This window comes from Podarcis muralis, chromosome 10 (assembly GCF_964188315.1).
Source record: "Podarcis muralis chromosome 10, rPodMur119.hap1.1, whole genome shotgun sequence".
Lineage (NCBI taxonomy): Eukaryota > Metazoa > Chordata > Lepidosauria > Squamata > Lacertidae > Podarcis > Podarcis muralis.
In genome coordinates this window covers 49,668,026-49,687,520 of record NC_135664.1, presented here as the reverse complement: position 1 = coordinate 49,687,520, position 19,495 = coordinate 49,668,026, and the positions used below count along the sequence as shown (strand labels likewise).

The following is a 19,495-nucleotide window of genomic DNA, read 5'->3' as shown; positions in this document are numbered from 1 at the left end:
TATTTATCAACAGGTAGTTAAGGAGGAATCAGCAAGGAGTTAAATGATGTAGTTATTTAGCTGGGTAGAAGGTTTTTTTTAAAGAAGAACAGGCTGCCTTTCTATCAACCCTCACTGGTTCAGGTAGTCTATTTCAAGTGTTGTGGCTTTACTCTCAACAACACTGACACTTCCTTCACCATTTTTTTAAAATCCTGTCCCCCATCTTTCACCATTCTTTTTTAATTTTTACCCTTTCCTACAGCCATGTGTCACATTTAGTCTCTATTCCCCTTTCCCTTTTCCATGCCATGATATATGGTCCTAAAATATAAGCCTGAGTGTTATGTGAAAAGCATCTAAAATTATTAGGAGTAAGTACTGGCAGAAAGTTCCAAGTTCTCTTATTTACCATAAATTTAAAAATGCATTTTACATAGAAAAGCTAGTGTTATGGCAGCCATCAGTGAAAAGCAGGCATGAACTGCTTAACAAACGGGATTTTACTTCTGTGTCACTGTTGTCATCTTCCAGATGACTCAGGACAATAATGCAATAACTTTAAAGCTCCAGGGAGTCTCAGTGGCTAGCCACCTAGTGCTTCCAAGCTCTTGCTTCCCTTGCCTAGCCCCATCCTGCAGACATGCAAGAAAGCATTCCCATCATCATAGTGATGGGCATCACTATTTCCTGTCTTTATGTGCTGGTTGTCTTAAGCTGTTGCCTTGGCAATGGCAGCAAATCACAATGACAGCAGCATTCTTTCCTATCATTTTCATAGGAATTGCTTGCTTACGATCCCCAACATGGTATTCTTCCAGGTGGCCCTATAGGACATTCTTTGTTCATAGAAGCACTATGAAGACTCAAGAGTGCCTCCTTCTGCTGCAGGGTCCAAATATTTCAGCTCTATGAACACAGTGTCCTTTTTCTGGAGGTTAATCTGAAGTCCCATGTCTCGGATGGCCTCTAAGCCATTTGTCATGTTTCAAGAGGTCTTCTCTGATATGACAGGCAGTATCAAAATTTATGTAGGCTAATGCGTATTCTGGGTGGGGGGTACCAATCAATCACTGGAAAGTTGCTGCTGCGCCTGAACAGCATCAGAGAGTCCCTTGGGTTAATCAAAGGCAGTCTTTCAACATTCTTGAGGTGTCAGGGGAATTTGTTGAATGCTACACTCTGGGAATGTGAGGAACTGAGAGCCTACTGTGAATTCAATGTGGCATCAAATCTCACAAGTCAATTCACAACTGAAAATCAATGCATAATTGTTTGATGCAATCCAGGTTGGGCACCAGCATAATTCATGGACATGTTCACCTGAAATTCTTGCTGTTGCTGGACTAGAATACACAGTAACTTTTCCTGATGTTCAATCAGCCATAGGCCAAATGATGATATTCCATAAACATGATGGGTTACCTTTTGGCCAAAGAAGGAAGAAATACCAGAGCCTCAGCTAGAGGGAAGGAACTTCATTTATCACCAGCATCCCATCTCTACACCAGGATCCTCTACAGCTGCCCTAGGAGCTCCAGAAAGACGCCTTGTTAAGCAGCCGCTTACTTCATTCTCACTCATTCTTAGGCAGCTTCTGGAGCCTCTTGTTCCACTTCACCTTCTTGCAAGGCTTCCCCATCTCACAACCAAGCCGAAATACACCCCCCTTGCCATAACACAGTTACTTACTTCCACATTCATGGTCACAGTTTCTCATGTCATCATTATCCCAGCAATGGTGTTGGTAGCTGTCTTCTCTCCTGTTCTCTAGTCAGCAAAGAAGTACATTCTGCTATGGTGTACTTTTAGAAGCCCAGAAAGGACATGGGTTCAAAAACCTGATCCATGTGAAGGAAAAGCTAGCCATTCCCTCTTTCCTCCTATGGAGCTACTGTCCACCCCTTGGAATATTGAAATCGCAAACCCTGACAAAACACTCTTTATATAGGGATAGCAAGCAACAGTGTTGAAGGGGAACAAAAGTAACTCTTACCTGACTGTCTCTTCCTGGATACCCATGATAACTGGCAGTCAGAGGCTCATTCTGCAAGAAAGCAGATATTATCCATTTTGATAAAACGTAGGAAAAGAGAGGCTATCTATTCAGAAAAAAAGAAGAAAAAGCCTATAATAATATAGAAAGGGAACAGACAAATAACACTTTGCCTCTGTAGCAGCATATGCACATGTCTTCATGACAATGTCAAGTGACGTCTGGCTGTTCCAGCAGTTTCAAGAACAAAAGTTCATACTGCATTTTAGACAGCTGGGAATATTGCTGAACAATAAGTGACAAGAGAAAGCAAAAACCTTCACCTTACTTAGGTAAGAAGGAGAAGGCTATCAGTTAAAATATGATAAGGCCATCAGTTAAAATATGATAAGTCGAATTAAGTCCAAGAGAAAATGGGTTCCCCCCCCCATTAAAAATGGGTTCTACATGATTTCCAATCTCCTTGCTACTTCTGCTGTAACACTAATTGAATCTCACACTCTATGGGGAAAGGGGGAAGTTCCTGGCAGCAGTGGTGTTTCCTCAGGAAGTCTCTGGTTCTGCCAATTTTACAGGTCAGCAACTTGCTGGTGTCTCTTGTTGAATAATTATTCTCTACAGGAATTGCTATTGTGGGAAACGAAAGGAAGCAGGGTGAGAAACTGTTACAAAGAGTTAAACTCCTAGGAGGGCAGCAGAACAATCCTTTTATACCTAGTACAGAGAAAATCCCTGTCAGTCAGTAGGGGATCCCAAAAGGAAAAAGGAAGCAGAAGTGCAGCCCAAAGCAAAACCCACTCCACTGCATACACTCAAGGAAACTTTCACAGAGGGAAAGCAGAGGAAATGGCAACATTAACCATTTGAACATGTAATTCTCCTTGCTCTTCAGGGGCAAAGAAACACACCACACACAGCGAACAGCAGAAACAGGTTGCCTTCCAACAACAATCACACAGCCTAGCAAGACAATGCCACCGTTAACTTCAATTCCCTCCTGGCTCACTTCTGCCAAAGCTGAATTGTATTTCAACCGCTGTTACAAGCACACAAGCAGCCATTTACAGAGGAATTCAGTTAGAATGAAATCAGACTGCCATGGGATATTTAGTTGTTTTCTTTACTGCTAAAGGGGATTTCTATTTATTTGATCTCTCCTATATAAAAGGGGAAAGAGGGGGAGAAACAAGGGCAGAGAGATTTAAAGTTTGCTACATGCAAGATTTTACATTGACCACACGGTTTTTCAACATTCGCTAAAATCTTACTTTTAATATACAACAATATTAAATTATATAAAATGTCATGAAAGATACAGCATAAACCTATGCTCATAAATTCACTATGCTTAGTGAAAAGCTTCACACTGTTCTACATCAAGTTCTGTTTCATATAATTAAAAGGTGACCAGAGTCTACCCCTCTGGTCTTTGCTTTATTTTCCTTTTCTTAATTAATCCATTTCTGTTACTTTTTATATTGTAGCAACATACTCTCCTTCATTATATTTTTTTTTTATAATATTTTTTATTGCTTTGTTTTCCAAGGTCCAAATAAATCAACAGTACATCATCAATAACACAACAAATGCTGTTTTACAGAAAGAAAGAAGAAATTAAACAACAGAAAATTCATTTTTCCAAATCTTTTTTCATCGTCAATTGGACTTCCCCACATCCTCCATCCCTGCATTCCTTACAATAAAAATAAACAGCAAATTAATACCTTGTTTCATGTGTTTTTGTATTTTCATCTAATTATTTACTCTAAAAATTGAACTTTTCTCGGTCATAACTTAGTTTCAATCATTTTCGAATTCAATACTGAAGCATGATTTTCTCAAAACTTAGCAAATTCTCAACATTCATATAGCTTATAATGTTTTTGTAAGTAGTCCTTGAATTTTTTCCAGTCCTCTTCCACTGTCTCTTCTCCCAGGTCTCGAATTCTGCCTGTCATTTCAGCCAGTTCCATGTAGTCCATCAGTTGCGTGTGCCACTCTTCCAGTGTGGGTAACTCCTGTGCCTTCCAGTATTTGGCTATAAGGATTCTTGCTGCTGTAGTTGCATATAGAAAGAAAGTTCTGTCTTTCTTTGGCACTCTCTGGCCTACAATGCCCAGGAGGAAGGCCTCTGGTTTCTTATGAAAGGTATACTTAAATACCTTTTTCAACTCGTTATAAATCATTTCCCAAAAAGCCTTCACCCTCGGGCATGTCCACCAAAGGTGAAAGAATGTTCCTTCAGCCTCCTTACATTTCCAACATTTATTGTCAGACAAATGATATATCTTTGCAAGTTTGACTGGGGTCATGTACCACCTGTACATCATTTTCATAATGTTTTCTTTTAAGGCACTACATGCCGTAAATTTCATACCGGTGGTCCATAACCTTTCCCAGTCTTCAAACATAATGTTGTACCCAATATCTTGTGCCCATTTTATCATGGCTGATTTAACTGTCTCGTCTTGAGTATTCCATTTAAGCAACAAGTTATACATTCTTGAAAGCACTTTCGTCTTAGGTTCAAGTAATTCTAACTCTAATTTTGATTTTTCCACCTGGAAACCAATTTTTTTGTCCTTTTTAAAGATCTCTAAAATTTGGGCATAATGAAACCAATCTCGCACCTTTCCTTTCAATTTTTCAAAACTCTGCAACCTCCAAGTGTCACCCACTTTTTCTATTATTTCACAGTATTTTGCCCAGCCACCCCCCATATTAAGTATTTTTGTGGCCTTAGCCTCCATCGGTGACAGCCACCTCGGAGTCTTGTTTTCGAGTAAGTCCTTGTATTTAGTCCAGACAGTAAACAAAGATTTCCTGACAATATGGTTTTTGAATAACTTATGAGACTTTACCTTGTCGTACCACAAATATGCATGCCACCCAAAAGCATTGTTAAACCCTTCCAGATCTAGGACATCGGTGTTTTCTAACAAGAGCCAATCTTTCATCCAGCAGAAGGATGCAGCTTCATAGTACAACCTTAAGTCCGGCAGGGCAAATCCCCCTCTTTCCTTTGCATCTGTTAGTATTTTAAGTTTTATTCGGGGCTTTTTGCCCTGCCAGACAAACTTCATAATGTCCCTCTGCCACTTTCCAAAGCACTCCACCCTGTCCACGATCTGCAGGGTCTGAAACAAAAACAGCATTCTTGGCAATACATTCATCTTAACTGCTGCAATTCTTCCCAACAAGGAAAGTTTCAGTCTTGACCAGATTTCTAAGTCTTTTTTAATTTCAGACCAACATTTTTCATAATTATCTTTAAACAAATTCAAATTTTTCCCAGTCAAGTTAACCCCCAGGTATTTCACTTTTTTAACCACACTTAGTTCTGTTTCCTTCTGGAACCCCTCTATTTCTAAAGGTGTCAAGTTTTTTACCAGGACCTTAGTTTTTTGTTTGTTTAACTTGAATCCCGCCACCCGACCAAACTCAGAGATTAGTTCTAAAGCTCTTTTTGTGCTGTGTTCTGGCTCCTGTAATGTCAAAACCAAGTCATCTGCAAAGGCCTTCAGTTTATATTGTTTTCCTCCGACCTGTATTCCTTCCACCCTCTGGTCCTTCCTAATCAAGTTCAGCAAAACCTCCAGGACAGAAATAAATAGTAAGGGTGATAAGGGGCACCCCTGTCGTGTTCCTTTTTCAATTTTGAACTCCTCTGTCACCACGTTGTTTACTATCAATTTAGCCTTTTGTTCTGAATAGATTGCTTCAATACCATTTTGAAACGCCCTTCCCACTCCCATCCCTTCCAAATTTTTCTTCATAAATTTCCAAGATATGTTATCAAAGGCCTTCTCCGCGTCTATAAATATCAAAACTGCTTTCGTATTCAAGTTTGCCTGTAATAGTTCCAAAACATCCACAATGTTCCTGGTGTTGTCAGACAAATGTCTACCAGGGAGAAAGCCTGCTTGGTCTTTATGGATTACTTCGTTTAAAACTTTTTTCAATCTATTTGCCAAAATATCGGCAAAAATCTTATAATCCACGTTTAGGAGTGAGATAGGACGATAGTTCTTAAGTTGAGTCTTTTCAGATTCCAATTTTGGTATCAAAGTGATGAATGCCTCTTTCCACGAATCTGGTGCCCCCTTCCCTTCCATAATTTGGTTGCATACCTCCATCAGTGGTTGGGTCAAATATTCCTTCAATGTCTTATAATACTTGGAGGTAAGTCCATCTGGACCCGGGGATTTGCCTAATTGCATGTTCTGAATGGAACTTTCAATTTCCTGTTGTGTTATTTTGTAATTCAGGGCTGTTTGTTTATCTTGTGTTAGTTTCTCCAGGCCATAACTTTTTAAAAATTTCTTTATCTCAGTCTCCACTTGGGGTCCTTGAGTGAACAGTTTTTTGAAGTATCTCTGGAAACACTTTCTAATTTCTTCTGGTTTCTGAATACATTCTCCTTCAACCTCTAGATTGGTAACAAAGTTCAATTTTTGTCTCCTTTTCAGCTGCCATGAGAGCAGCTTCCCACATTTCATACTCTCCTTCATTATATATCAGTTATGGGGTAAGACCTTCCTCTGCTCCCAGATTTTTTGATGGAACATGTGCTGACATCCATTTTATGCGCATTTTGTTAATTGGTTCTGTTGCCAGTGATTACTCAGCTATATTTATGGGGCAGGGTGGTTTCAGTATTATTATGGGAAATTGTTGTTTGGATATTGTTTTGTTTTTAATGTTTTGTAAATCAACTTCATCTCAGGTTTTTTAGATGCCCTTTTCATAACAAAAAACCCCAAGAAGGTTGTATCTTAATGATTATATTCATTTTACTGTCCACCTAATCCCCAGAGGCCCAGTTGACACAATTCATTAGCAGTTTTATATTATTTGTGAGCCATGTACACACAGAAGTAAATAGTGAGACACACTCTATCATTACTCTACAATAGTGAAACCTTTTTCACAGGGTAGTTTGGCAAATATCAAGAATATCCTGAAATACTTTAAAGCATAGGTTTCTGCTGGGTGGGCTTTTGGTGAGAAAGATAGTGTCCTGAATAGTATTAGCATACAACAGTTTATCCCTTGCCTGATATTAAATTTTGTTAACTCGCCCAACCACTGACATTCATCAGCAGGCATAGGCAAACTCAGCCCTCCAGATGTTTTGCAACTACAATTCCCATCATCCCTGAGCACTGGTCCTGCTAGCTAGGGATGATGGGCCTATGCCTGTTCATCAGCATTGAACAAACATTACCTCTAGAATCTATAAACTGAAAACAGGTCTGCTCCAAAGGCATTGATGCCCACCAAGTCGCACTGGATGCCATCTCCATAGGGTAAACTTAAACTACCCGGTCAAATTAGAGCTCCACTAAGTACAGTAAGTGCTTTGTAAATTACATTCCAGCTACCATCTCACTTGCTCAGCAGGGTGGGTTTTTTGGGTTTTGGAATGTACATTTTTATTTGTAAAAGAGACAATAAGTGCTAAAGTTCCATTGGAAGAGTCCCAAACCTTGTCATGCCCATTTTATTCAGCTCTTTGGAGACTCATGTATCCAACACCATTAATTGTGGTGGAAAAAGTTTTGCTTCCTCTCAGAGACTTCTGGGAGAGGCCTCTGAAGAAAGAGTGCAATTGCATGATAAAATGTTCTTCCAAAGGGCATTTCTTTAAAAAATGGCAAGGATCGGGAGAAGACTGCAGCTGCTTTTTTGCTGGGCTGGCTGCCCCTTGCACTTCACTGGGTGCTGCTTCCTAAGGCCCCATAACTCCAAGGGATTATATCACGGGATACAGGGCTGCAGCAGAAAGAGGGAGCTGAAAAGCCTCCATGCCGCAGTTTCCAGCCTCTGTCTCAAAAAGAAGGAAGCAAGCTTTTATTCTCTGTTCACAATATTCATACAATATTGCTTCAGGATACAATTGTTACTTTTCAGAAATATATGCAATTTCCTCCATGACTAACTGAACTTGCTTTATTTCAGGCAAACAAACCAGTAGTGAACAGGGATCTGATGACATCACTCCCTCTTCCTTCCTGGAATTCTAAACTATGCGCTATTGCACAAAGTTCTAATCTCCATGGCAACCCCAGCTCCTCCCTTCAGGGGAAAGGGGGGGGGGAGCCCAAAGAGCAGTATACAAGGCTTCTCAGTCTCCTTGAAAGTTATTCTTCTAAACAGTAACAGAGCTAAATTTAGACACTTTTGAGTATGGAATCTTAAAAAACAATGAAATATGTTTCCAAGTAAATAAATCTAAATCAACAACCTCATGACATCCTTTTCTGGATCAGATGAACAACTCGCAAAAGAATCAGTGTGACCACCTCCTAGCTCCTGTCCACACCCATTTCTCAGCATGGTTTTGTATAAATATACAGAGAGAACTCTCACACACAATTCTCCTGCCCACTCCAGCTTCAGGAAGCCGGGACATTTCTTCCCAGTTTTTCTGAAGATTGCCATGAAAATAAGGTATTTTGCTACAAAGCACACATTTGGTGGCAATTTTAAATGTGCTTCTTTAGAGCAGCTGTATCTATACTGGTTAAACTTTCATCTGTTGTATAGAACTGATGTGTTCCCAGCCTAGGAAAATATAGTGCACACCACACAACAATATATTCCCAATCCAATACCAAAGTAGAAGGGTTTGTGTTAATTTTCCTTATAAGACAGGCCACACTTGTGTTTTAGGATTCCAAATCAATCATATGGATGCCCCTCCTGCTAAAAACTAAAACAAATTCAATAACTGAATATACAAGCTGCAATACAATTAAATAGCTTGATTCCAAGACTTTCAAGTACTGGATAAAGCATCAACTGCAGCTAAAAAGAGGTCAAGGATATAGAAGGTAGAAAAAGCATATTAAAATGGTAAGAGACAACTAGATGTATTTTCAATTTACATACTAGAGTACCAGGTCTGTGATTTTTTTCTTTATAATGAGATAGCAAAGAGATGAGCAAAATTAGCTTTCTGCTCATATCAGAATTACAGTAATTTGGATCAGTTTACCCTGGCAAAACATGTCAGACATACCTAGCTAGTAAGGGAGGTCAATAAGATAAACAGAAAAGCCAGATTTTTATTTTTTTATCATCTGGGAAAATACTACAAAAATTGGGAAAGGGGGATAGTTTATGGCCTTTAGCCCATACTATAGATTTCCTGGCTTGAAACATGGCTATTTCATTTCAGACATTCTGTCATTTCTTTACACTGTCAACTGGCAGGTTACCAGGCACACAAAAAATTGCCCACAACCTGAAAGTTTAAATTGCTTAGTGGATTACGTATCTGCACCCTTTACGTATCTGCACTCATTACTATGAGTCGTGTGGCACACTTTCTAATTTTTAATATCTTTTTTCCACAACACTCTTTCCATATTAGGAAAACCCACAAATGAAGAAGATATTTAACTGATTAAACCACCAGTCATCTTAACTATGGTTTAAATGTGAATGTGCAGTGTGCTGGTGCATGGGGAGAATATTGCAACCACTTTGTCCCCCGCCCCATGCCTGCTGCTGCAGCACTACCAGAAGCTAAGCCATGGTTTAGCTTAGTGGTGCAGCCAAACCCAGGCTCATGATTCGTCCAAACAAACCATGAGCAGTAAACAATGTTTAATCTTGACTTACCACCCACAGTCTATTTGGAGGGTGACAAACCACAAGCCCAGCTTCAGATATCTCACTAAGAAAAATCATGGCTGAGCTCCCAGCAGCACAGTAGCCGTAGGACAGGCATAGGCAAACTCGGCCCTCCAGATGTTTTTGGGACTACAATTCCCATCATCCCTGACCACTGGTCTTGTTAGCTAGGGATCATGGGAGTTGTAGTCCCAAAACATCTGGAGGGCCAAGTTTGCCTATGCCTGCCATAGGAGCAGCAAAGAAGCAAAGTGACTGCAATATTCTCCCCATACACCAGTATGCTGTGTATGCACCTTTAAACCATAGTTAAGCCTAACTATGATTTACATGTTTCAGTTACAGATAGGTAGCCGTGTTGGTCTGCCATAGTCAAAACAAAAAAAAATCCTTCCAGTAGCACCTTAAAGACCAACTAAGTTAGTTCTTGGTATGAGCTTTCGTGTGCATGCACACGAAAGCTCATACCAAGAACTAACTTAGTTGGACTTTAAGGTGCTACTGGAAGGATTTTTTTTTTTGTTATGATTTACATGGATTTGCTAACAAGGCCACACAGTGCTCTCTTGATCTAACACTAATACAACCACCTGACCACACAAAAGCCGTCTTGGAACATAACTTGCCAAAGCCTTCCTAATTCTGGAGTCATCGCTAATATTCTCAGTGCATTGCTCTGCAGCTACACTGCACTGTGGTAGACAATGCAGAGTCAAGAAAGTGACTGGAAGACCCACATGGCTGGGTCCGGTCCTACAGTTAGACAGTTTCAACTAAGAGTGGCTAACTTGTAGTTCTTGGGCTTCATCTGTATTTTTTTCTGGTCCCCAAGACTCCACCAATTTTGAAGGCGAACACAAAAACACGGTACTGGGATGAGAATCGTATGCTGCCTAGGTTATCTGATGGATCATCTTATGAGCAGAGAGGAGCGCTAACCCCTCTCTTCTGCATGGATCACCTTGGTGGTGGTGGTGGTGGGGTTGTGCCTTTGTGTCTTGTGTGCATGTGAAATGTGCACGAGAATTTTGGCCATATGAGCATGCAGTCTCTGGAGGGTTGGTAAACCATGAATGCAGCTTTCAGGCAAAAAAAAAAAAAACCGGGGGGGGGGGGGGGGGAGTTAGCCAGCCCTGATTTTAACATTCCCTCAGCCACATGGAAGCTGCTCCCATATGGCAGGAAAATATCTAAGATGCTTATCAGTTTCATTTTGCAGACTTAATTCCTCTCCCATACAATGTGCACAAACTGAATTTTAACTGTAATACCGACCAGTGCTTTTCGGCTAAATAGCAGTCCTATCAATGGGTTATAGTAAGGGAAGACCTCCCCCCCTCCAAAATATGGTAAAGAACTAGAGTAAAACACCCTAAAGAAATGAATATCTTTGAACACCGGAAAAAGGAGGAAGGCTTCATGAGAGTTCCAGCAGCAACGGCTGGCTTTGATTAGGTTTGTTTGATTGTGGGCCGTACAGGAAACGCTCAGGAGGCCCACTCAGTAAGCGCCACCCTAGACACACTGGCAGGCTTTGTGTTCCAGCAGCAACATCTGGAATCAGTTAAAACCAAAATGCTTTCAGTCCCTTCCCAAAAGCCACTAATTCTTTTAAAACCACTATGCCTGGCCTACTCCACTCCCTCCTGGAAAGCTTTCCTTGCACTTCTAAACAAAGGAGTCTGTGAAAGAAAACCACACCCTGTACTGCTCAAGTCACTTTCGATGACCCTCAGTCCAGAAGGACTGTTGTGAGATGATAAAATAAGAGGAAAAAGCAAATGTCAATCCAGTTAGGTCACTTTCTTCTAGTGAAAAGAGCATCAGTACAGCATGGGAACTATAGCATCTTTCAAAAATTATTATTAGAGATAAAAAGAAGATGCAAATTAAAAGTTCATGCACACCTCAAGACTGACTTCAGATAAGCAATATTTCCCTACATCAAAAACGTAACTGTTTTGGTCTTTGCAAGCCTTCCATGTTCACAGTGGCGTACTTCATCTTGGAATACTTCATGCTCACTGGAGAGGGGAAACTAGTCTCTTGGATAAAATGCACATGTGCACATTAGCTTATATGCACACAGACACTCTTAAATTAGATTTAGAGACATTTGCAGCAGAAACTACACCCAAATGGAGCAGCCAAAACGCATCATGGCAATAGCAGCCAACCAAAATGCTGGGCAACACCCAAGCATTAAATCTTTATTGGTTGTTAAGAGTTCTTTGTAAGCATGGCCAAGAGTTTGATTCAAAGCTCTAGAGAGCTGAACTTTCTTTCAACTTGTTTGTTTCTTCCACTCACACAGACAGCACAGTTCTTCAGTCTAGAAGGGAAGAGTTCAAGCTCCAGAATGTAGTTATCTATCCAGCAGTATTTTTTAAAACTTGTTGGATTCAGCTTTCCTAAAGTCCTACGTGTGTCTGAAAGGCTCAGCTTTGCCTTTCCTCAGCATCATGAATCCCAGGATAACATCCAACCAAGGTCCACAATTACTTTCACTCAGTTCTTTTCTGTTAGTGAGCAGAAAGTCAATAACAGCTTACCCCTTAGTCTCTTATTCAACCTGCTGGAAGATGAAGCTGCCAGCCAAGGCAAATCAGTAATTTATTTACCATATTTTTCGCCCTATAGGACGCACCGGCCCATAGGACGCACCTAGATTTTTTGGGGGGGGAGAGAGAGAAATAAAGGGGGAAAATTTATTTATTTTTCCCAGGCGCGGGGCTGGGGCGGGGGAAGCCTGAGCTTCCCCCGACCCCAGCACGGGACCCAGATCCATGCCGAAGCTGCATGCAGGTTCGGCATCGCTCTGGCACCTTGCGGGGCTGGGGGAGGGGGAAGCCCTCCGCTAGCCTCCAAACCAGGTCGGGAGACAGCGGGAAAGGCGCGCTGCGCCTCTCCCGCTGTCCCCCGAGTTTGCGGGGCTGGCGACGGGGAGGAGCAGGCTTCTCCCCCCCGCCAGCCTTCTAACCAAGTCGGGGGACAGCGGGAAAGGCGTGCTGCGCCTCTCCCGCTGTCCCCCCAGGTTGCGGGGCTGGCGACGGGGAGGAGCAGGCTTCTCCCCCCTGCCAGCCTTCTAACCAAGTCGGGGGACAGCGTGATGGCGGCGTTCCACCTCCCCGCTGTCCCCAGAGCTTGTGGGGCTGGCGGTGGGGCTCTCCTGAAGCCTGGAGAGCGAGAGGGGTCGGTGCGCACCGACCCCTCTCACTCTCCAGGCTTCAGCGAAAGCCTGCATTCGCCCCATAGGACGCACACACATTTCCCCTTAATTTTTGGAGGGGGTAAAGTGCGTCCTATAGGGTGAAAAATACGGTATTTTATCCATTTTAACTATAAACAAACAAGGTACAAAAAAAGAGTCTACGCTATTGGGCAGAAGCTTATGTACAACCAGAGTAATCATATTATGAAGATATAAATGTATTTCTCTGTTTCAAGAATTTATTCATGTTTCTTTGCTGGACCTGGGGGTTGAGCATTATATTTTCAGGAGTTTCAGATCAGAGCATATTGAGATGACTGTGCCCTGTAATAATCCCTAGTCATACTAATAAAGTCATACCAAACCAACACAAACTTGTCCACTTTTTTCTGTCCTCCTGCCATTCTCAATGTATGGGTTCTTTTTTTCCACCAAGACTAACTTAGTAGTCTCCTTTTATGGCTCACCAAACTAGAGAAATTGTTAGGTGGACTGCTACCAAAGGATGTCAAATTTGTTCTTTACTTCAAGTCCTTGTTGCCACCGGAAATGCAAATCTCATTGTGTTGTTGTGTCATTGCCTGGATTTTGCCGGAAACTCTCCCCCCCCCCCCAAAAAATATATATATTCCATAACCAATAGGCATGATCACCATGTACCATTACAAAATAGGTGTTTATCAGATGTTTTATTCCTAGAAGTTTGCCTTCTAAAAAAATATTGGGAGGGGGAAGTGCAGTCCACAGTGCAGAGGCAATAGAGGAAAATGCCAGTTTTGGAGTTACCACCTGAGGATATTCTGTAGAGTGCAGTACCACAGAGTGCAGCAGAATTTTCCCAGATGATCTGTGATCTTATAGGTCTATATAGGGGCAGCTGGTCCTTCAGGTCTCGAGCTGTTCAAGGCTTTATAAGTTAACAAGACCTTGAACATGGCCTAATAGTGATTGGCAGCCAATGTAGTTCCCTCAGCACAGGTGTAATAAGTCTGCATTCAGGGGCTGCACAGCATTCTGTACCAGGTGAAACCCAATCCAACGGAAGCACCACATAGAGCACAATACAGTTGTCCGATTGTGAGGTTGAATCACAGTTACCATATGCCATATTGTGCATATATCAGTTTTCACCAACTAGGTGTGCTCCAGATGTTCTGGACAACTTCCATCAGCCCCTGGTAACACAGCCATGCCAGCCACTGCAAGTTGTAGTCCAAAACATGTAGAGAACACCAGGTTGGCAAAGGCTGATATACACAATACCCTGCTTCCTCATATTGTAGGAGGGAAAAAATCCTTCTCCAATACACTATTTGTTGATCTTCTTTATGCTGCAAATTACCTTCATTCTCTAAGAAGCCAACCAAATGGAAATCATGTAGCTCAGTCGGTAGAGCATGAGACTCTTAATCTCAGGGCTGTGGGTTTGAGCCCCACATTGGGCAAAAATATTCCTGCATTGCAGATGGTTGGACTGGAATATCCTCATGGTGCCTTCCAACTCTACAATTCTATGATTCTATGTGTATTCAGATTGCATCTCATACCCCTCTTTATGCTGGAAATATGACAACATGATCAAGGCAAAGGGACAAAAAGGGAAGGAAGTTCTCAGCAGTGAAGTCTGGATTGTCAACAGCAGCCATAACCTCAACGAGGATCTCACTCTCTGCTATACTTCCATGGTTAATCAGTGGCAGGGTCAGATGCACCCAAAAGAAAACGACCATTTTCATCAGTTAAAGCCACTGACACTTGGGAGTTCACTGCCAAGTCACCAACCAGGGAAATTTAGCAAGAATGGATGTTGCCAATTCTCCATGGGTTTTCAGAGACAAATTGGTACTTTCTTCCACTTCCGTCTGTGTCCTTGAAAATATGTTTTAAAAAATACATCACAACCAGACATAGCTCTGAACATTACAGAAATCAGATTTAGCTGCTGAAGTATGTGAGGATTTATAGGGAAATCCTCTTATGGAGGAAGCAATCTTCTTTGATAAGACTAGAAGCTTAAGATGTTAATTCAGTCACTGACACATATATGATTTCTTTTAATAGTAGAAGTTTTAAAAAAAAAAATCTTCCACACTGATTCTCTCATAAGCTCATAGGGACACATCGGCACCCTGCATCAGGGTTCTTACAGGTTGCTGAATAATGCTATGAGCAATGCTCACTCTAATCCTAGTCCATTTCTGATGGTGCTCCATCCACAAAGTGTGTGCTCCCACTCATGCTTGAATGAAACCTTACTATGAAGGGACTCATGGTTATACAAGTACTTTTGAATACATTATCATCGCAAGCACAATAGTCACATTCTTATTGAAGTAACACCCATGTTAACATAACCACAAGCTTTTCTGCACAGAGAAATGACCTCTATGTTTCTTCACAGCTTCTGCCTGCAAAGCATGAAACATTTTACTTTCACTAGTATTTAAGGGACTCAAATCATTCAATTATTCCACTCAGTTGTGATTTGGGTGCAGTTACACCTTAAAGGTGTTCCAGGTCAGTAGCCCCAATCAATTCATGTAAGGTTTGGACTCATTTACACAGGAAAACAACCACACTGATTTGCACATGGCCCAATACTTTAAAATAAGTTGCATGGCTGGCTGTCAAAATCAATACTCTGGTTTTAGATTTATATGACTGGGTTTAACCAGGGATTGTTTTATATTTGAAATACTCTTTTAGCGTTTTGACTTGTTAGATGCCTTGAGTTCTCCTTAAAAGCAGGTGGAGATTTTTAAAAATAATAATAGTAATTAATTCAATAATTCAATTGCATGGGCATTTCAGAAGGAGATAGCTTTCACAGCAACCCTTATTTTTAAACAGTAGCTAGGCATTCGCATTTGCTGTTCAGTATGGATTCAACAAAAACTTTCAAGTAATGGTTCAGATTTGGTTAACCAGTTAAAGTTTTTGTTTGAAACGAATGATCATGGTTGAGACTGTTGTTGTTTTTAGTTCAGGTTTGATCTATCTTCCAAAAATATTCACAAAATATTTACAAATGGATAGTGGCCAAATACACTTTAACAATATAGGTGTCATATTCCAAGCATGTTGTCTTTGTCCATGGAGTTTTCTTGGCAGGATACTGGAGTGGCTTGCCGGTTCCTCCTCCAGGTGGATCACGTTTGGTCAAAACTCTCCACTATGACTTGTTCATCTTGTGTGCCCTGCTCGGCGTAGTTCATAGCTTCTCTGAGTTCTTCAAGCCCCTTCGCCACGGCAAGGCAGTGATCCACGGCAAGGCAGCGAGGGAGATAGTGAAAGATACAGGAAATTGAATGCAGATTTCCAAAGAATAGCAAGGAGAGACAAGAAGGCCTTCTTAAACGAGCAATGCAAACAAATAGAGGAAAACAACAGAATGGGAAGAACCAGAGATCTGTTCAAGAAAATTGGAGATATGAAAGGAACATTTCGTACAAAGATTACCATAATAAAGGACAAAAGTGGTAAGGACCTGACAGAAGCAGAAGACATCAAGAAGAGGTGGCAAGAACACACAGAGGAATTATACCAGAAGGATATGGATGTCTCGTACACCCCAGGTAGTGTGGTTGCTGACCTTGAGCCAGACATCCTGGAAAGTGAAGTCAAATGGGCCTTAGAAAGCACTGCAAATAACAAGGCCAGTGGAAGTGATGGTATTCCAGCTGAACTATTTAAAATTTTAAAAGATGATGCTGTTAAGGTGCTACACTCAATATGCCAGCAAATTTGGAAAACTCAGCAGTGGCCAGAAGATTGGAGAAGATCAGTCTACATCCCAATCCCAAAGAAGGGCAGTGCCAAAGAATGCTCCAACTACCGCACAATTGCACTCATTTCACACGCTAGCAAGGTTATGCTTAAAATTCTACAAGGCAGGCTCAAGCAGTATGTGGATCGAGAACTCCCAGAAGTGCAAGCTGGATTTAGAAGAGGCAGAGGAACCAGAGACCAAATTGCAAACATGCGCTGGATTATGGAGAAAACTAGAGAGTTCCAGAAAGACATCTACTTCTGCTTCATTGACTATGCAAAAGCCTTTGACTGTGTCGACCACAGCAAACTATGGCAAGTTCTTAAAGAAATGGGAGTGCCTGATCACCTCATCTGTCTCCTGAGAAATCTCTATGTGGGACAAGAAGCTACAGTTAGAACTGGATATGGAACAACTGATTGGTTCAAAATTGGGAAAGGAGTACGACAAGGCTGCATTTTGTCTCCCTGCTTATTTAATTTGTATGCAGAATACATCATGCGAAAGCCTGGGCTGGATGAATCCCAAGATGGAATTAAGATTGCCGGAAGAAATATCAACAACCTCAGATATGCAGATGACACAACCTTGATGGCAGAAAGTGAGGAGGAATTAAAGAACCTTTTATTGAGGGTGAAAGAGGAGAGCGCAAAATATGGTCTGAAGCTCAACATCAAAAAAACGAAGATCATGGCCACTGGTCCCATCACCTCCTGGCAAATAGAAGGGGAAGAAATGGAGGCAGTGAGAGATTTTACTTTCTTGGGCTCCATGATCACTGCAGATGGTGACAGCAGCCACGAAATTAAAAGACGCCTGCTTCTTGGGAGAAGGGCAATGACAGGCCTAGACAGCATCTTGAGAAGTAGAGACGTCACCTTGCCAACAAAGGTCCGTATAGTTAAAGCCATGGTTTTCCCAGTAGTGATGTATGGAAGTGAGAGCTGGACCATAAAGAAGGCTGATCGCCGAAGAATTGATGCTTTTGAATTATGGTGCTGGAGAAGTCTCTTGAGAGTCCCATGGACTGCAAGAAGATCAAACGCATCCATTCTTAAGGAAATCAGACCTGAGTGCTCACTGGAAGGACAGATCGTGAAGCTGAGGCTCCAGTACTTTGGCCACCTCATGAGAAGAGAAGACTCCCTGGAGAAGACACTGATGCTGGGAAAGATGGAGGGCACAAGGAGAAGGGGACGACAGAGGACGAGATGGTTGGATGGTGTTTTCGAGGTTTCCAGCATGAGTTTGACCAAACTGCGGGAGGTAGTGGAGGACAGAGGTGCCTGGCGTGCTCTGGTCCATGGGGTCACGAAGAGTCGGACACGACTAAACGACTAAACAACAACAACAACATTCCAAGCATGTCTCATTCCATTCCATTCCACTGCACATTAGGTATGACTTGAAGTTTCCACTCTCTCTAGCAGGCCCCATGCCCTAGGAATCCCAAATAATTTTTACAAGCCTTTTAGAAATGCAGAAGTTGAACAGGTAAATGGGATCAGCCATTCTGTATTAAATTATTATTATTTTATTTATTAAATTTATATACCACCCTTCATCTGAAGATCACAGAGTGGTTTACAACATAAAAACACAAAATATATAACATAATAGCAAAAAACAACAACCAAACTCCCTCTCTCAAATGAGTATAGCCCTGGATGTCAGACTCTTTTACATGAAGCAGAGAGATATTTCAAGTCTTCTAGGTGACTTTTTCTTAAATTACAGCCAAAGTGATGTAGACATTACAGAAGGCAACTCAGTATATTTAAACTGGGAAGAAACTACAACTCCCTGCTTCAAATACTGGTCAGTTCACTAGACTACACATGTTCCTAGTTGCTGGTCATTAAATTCCTAACTAATGTGAATCCAAGTGGCAGCAGTTATTCCAAGCCCATTCCTGCATGAAGAGTTCTGCAAAATCTAAACACAATCATCAACATTTTACCTGCGCTACCTAATACCGAGACCCTTAAACTGTCTTGTAGTATAGACTACTATTGTGATTTGAGTGCTCTTTCAGAAACCGATTGTATGATGGTGGCAAAGAATTTGGAAGAGCTCCAGTGCAACTGCATCACATATTGAAGGAAAAGGCTAGAGGTGTGGTTAGTAATAGATAGATACTGCTAAGTTTGTGCATGCTCTATTTCACTGAGTTGTTTGCCAGTCAACTCTGGCCTGAATCAATTGCTTTGCCCTTCTATGAGCTGAGCCAATATAGATGCACTTGACAGCAGAGCAAGCCAAGTCTCAAATTAGTATCTGCCATTGTTTGTTCTGATAAGGATTTCCCTCTTTTTCATTTGTAATAGTTGTCAGATGGCAGCTTAATCATCACTGCACCAGTATTATACACAAATAAGCAAGCAGAATTCAAAATGAAATTGTTTACAGGGAGGTATCTCTTGTGATGCAACTGGAATAAAAGTCGTATTCTGGGAAAGGAAAGGCACCCTCCTCCATTTCTACTATCCAATAACTAAAATCATTTTTCCAGGTTACTTTGGATATTATGGACTATAATAATAATAATAATAATAATTTATTATTTATACCCCGCCCATCTGGCTGGGTTTCCCCAGCCACTCTGGGCGGCTTCCAAAAGAATATTAAAATACTGTGATACATCAAACATTAAAAGCTTCCCTAAACAGGGCTGCCTTCAGATGTCTTCTAAAAGTCTGGTAGTTGTTGTTCTCTTTGACATCTGGTGGGAGGGCGTTCCACAGGGAGGGCGCCACTACCGAGAAGGCCCTCTGCCTGGTTCCCTGTAACTTGGCTTCTCGCAGTGAGGGAACCGCCAGAAGGCCCTCGGTGCTGGACCTCAGTGTCCGGGTAGAACGATGGGGGTGGAGACGCTCCTTCAGGTATACTGGACCGAGGC

General features: G+C 41.6%; 1 protein-coding gene across 20 annotated transcripts in view; it reads right to left on the bottom strand.

Moving 5' to 3' along the window:
- RBFOX2 (RNA binding fox-1 homolog 2) overlaps nucleotides 1-19,495 on the bottom strand; it is a 177,987-nt gene that overhangs the window by 136,122 nt on the left and 22,370 nt on the right. For 18 of the 20 annotated variants that reach the window (XR_013394391.1, XM_077934999.1, XM_028745971.2 and 15 more), the window contains exon 2: nucleotides 1,976-2,026. The exons of the other annotated variants lie outside the window; for them this stretch is intronic. Coding sequence is in view for 17 of the 18 variants with exons in the window: in XM_077934999.1 (XP_077791125.1) it covers nucleotides 1,976-2,026 (51 nt within the window). In the remaining variant the exon portion in view is untranslated. The remainder of the gene's footprint in view (nucleotides 1-1,975; nucleotides 2,027-19,495) is intronic. 20 annotated transcript variants of the gene reach the window in all.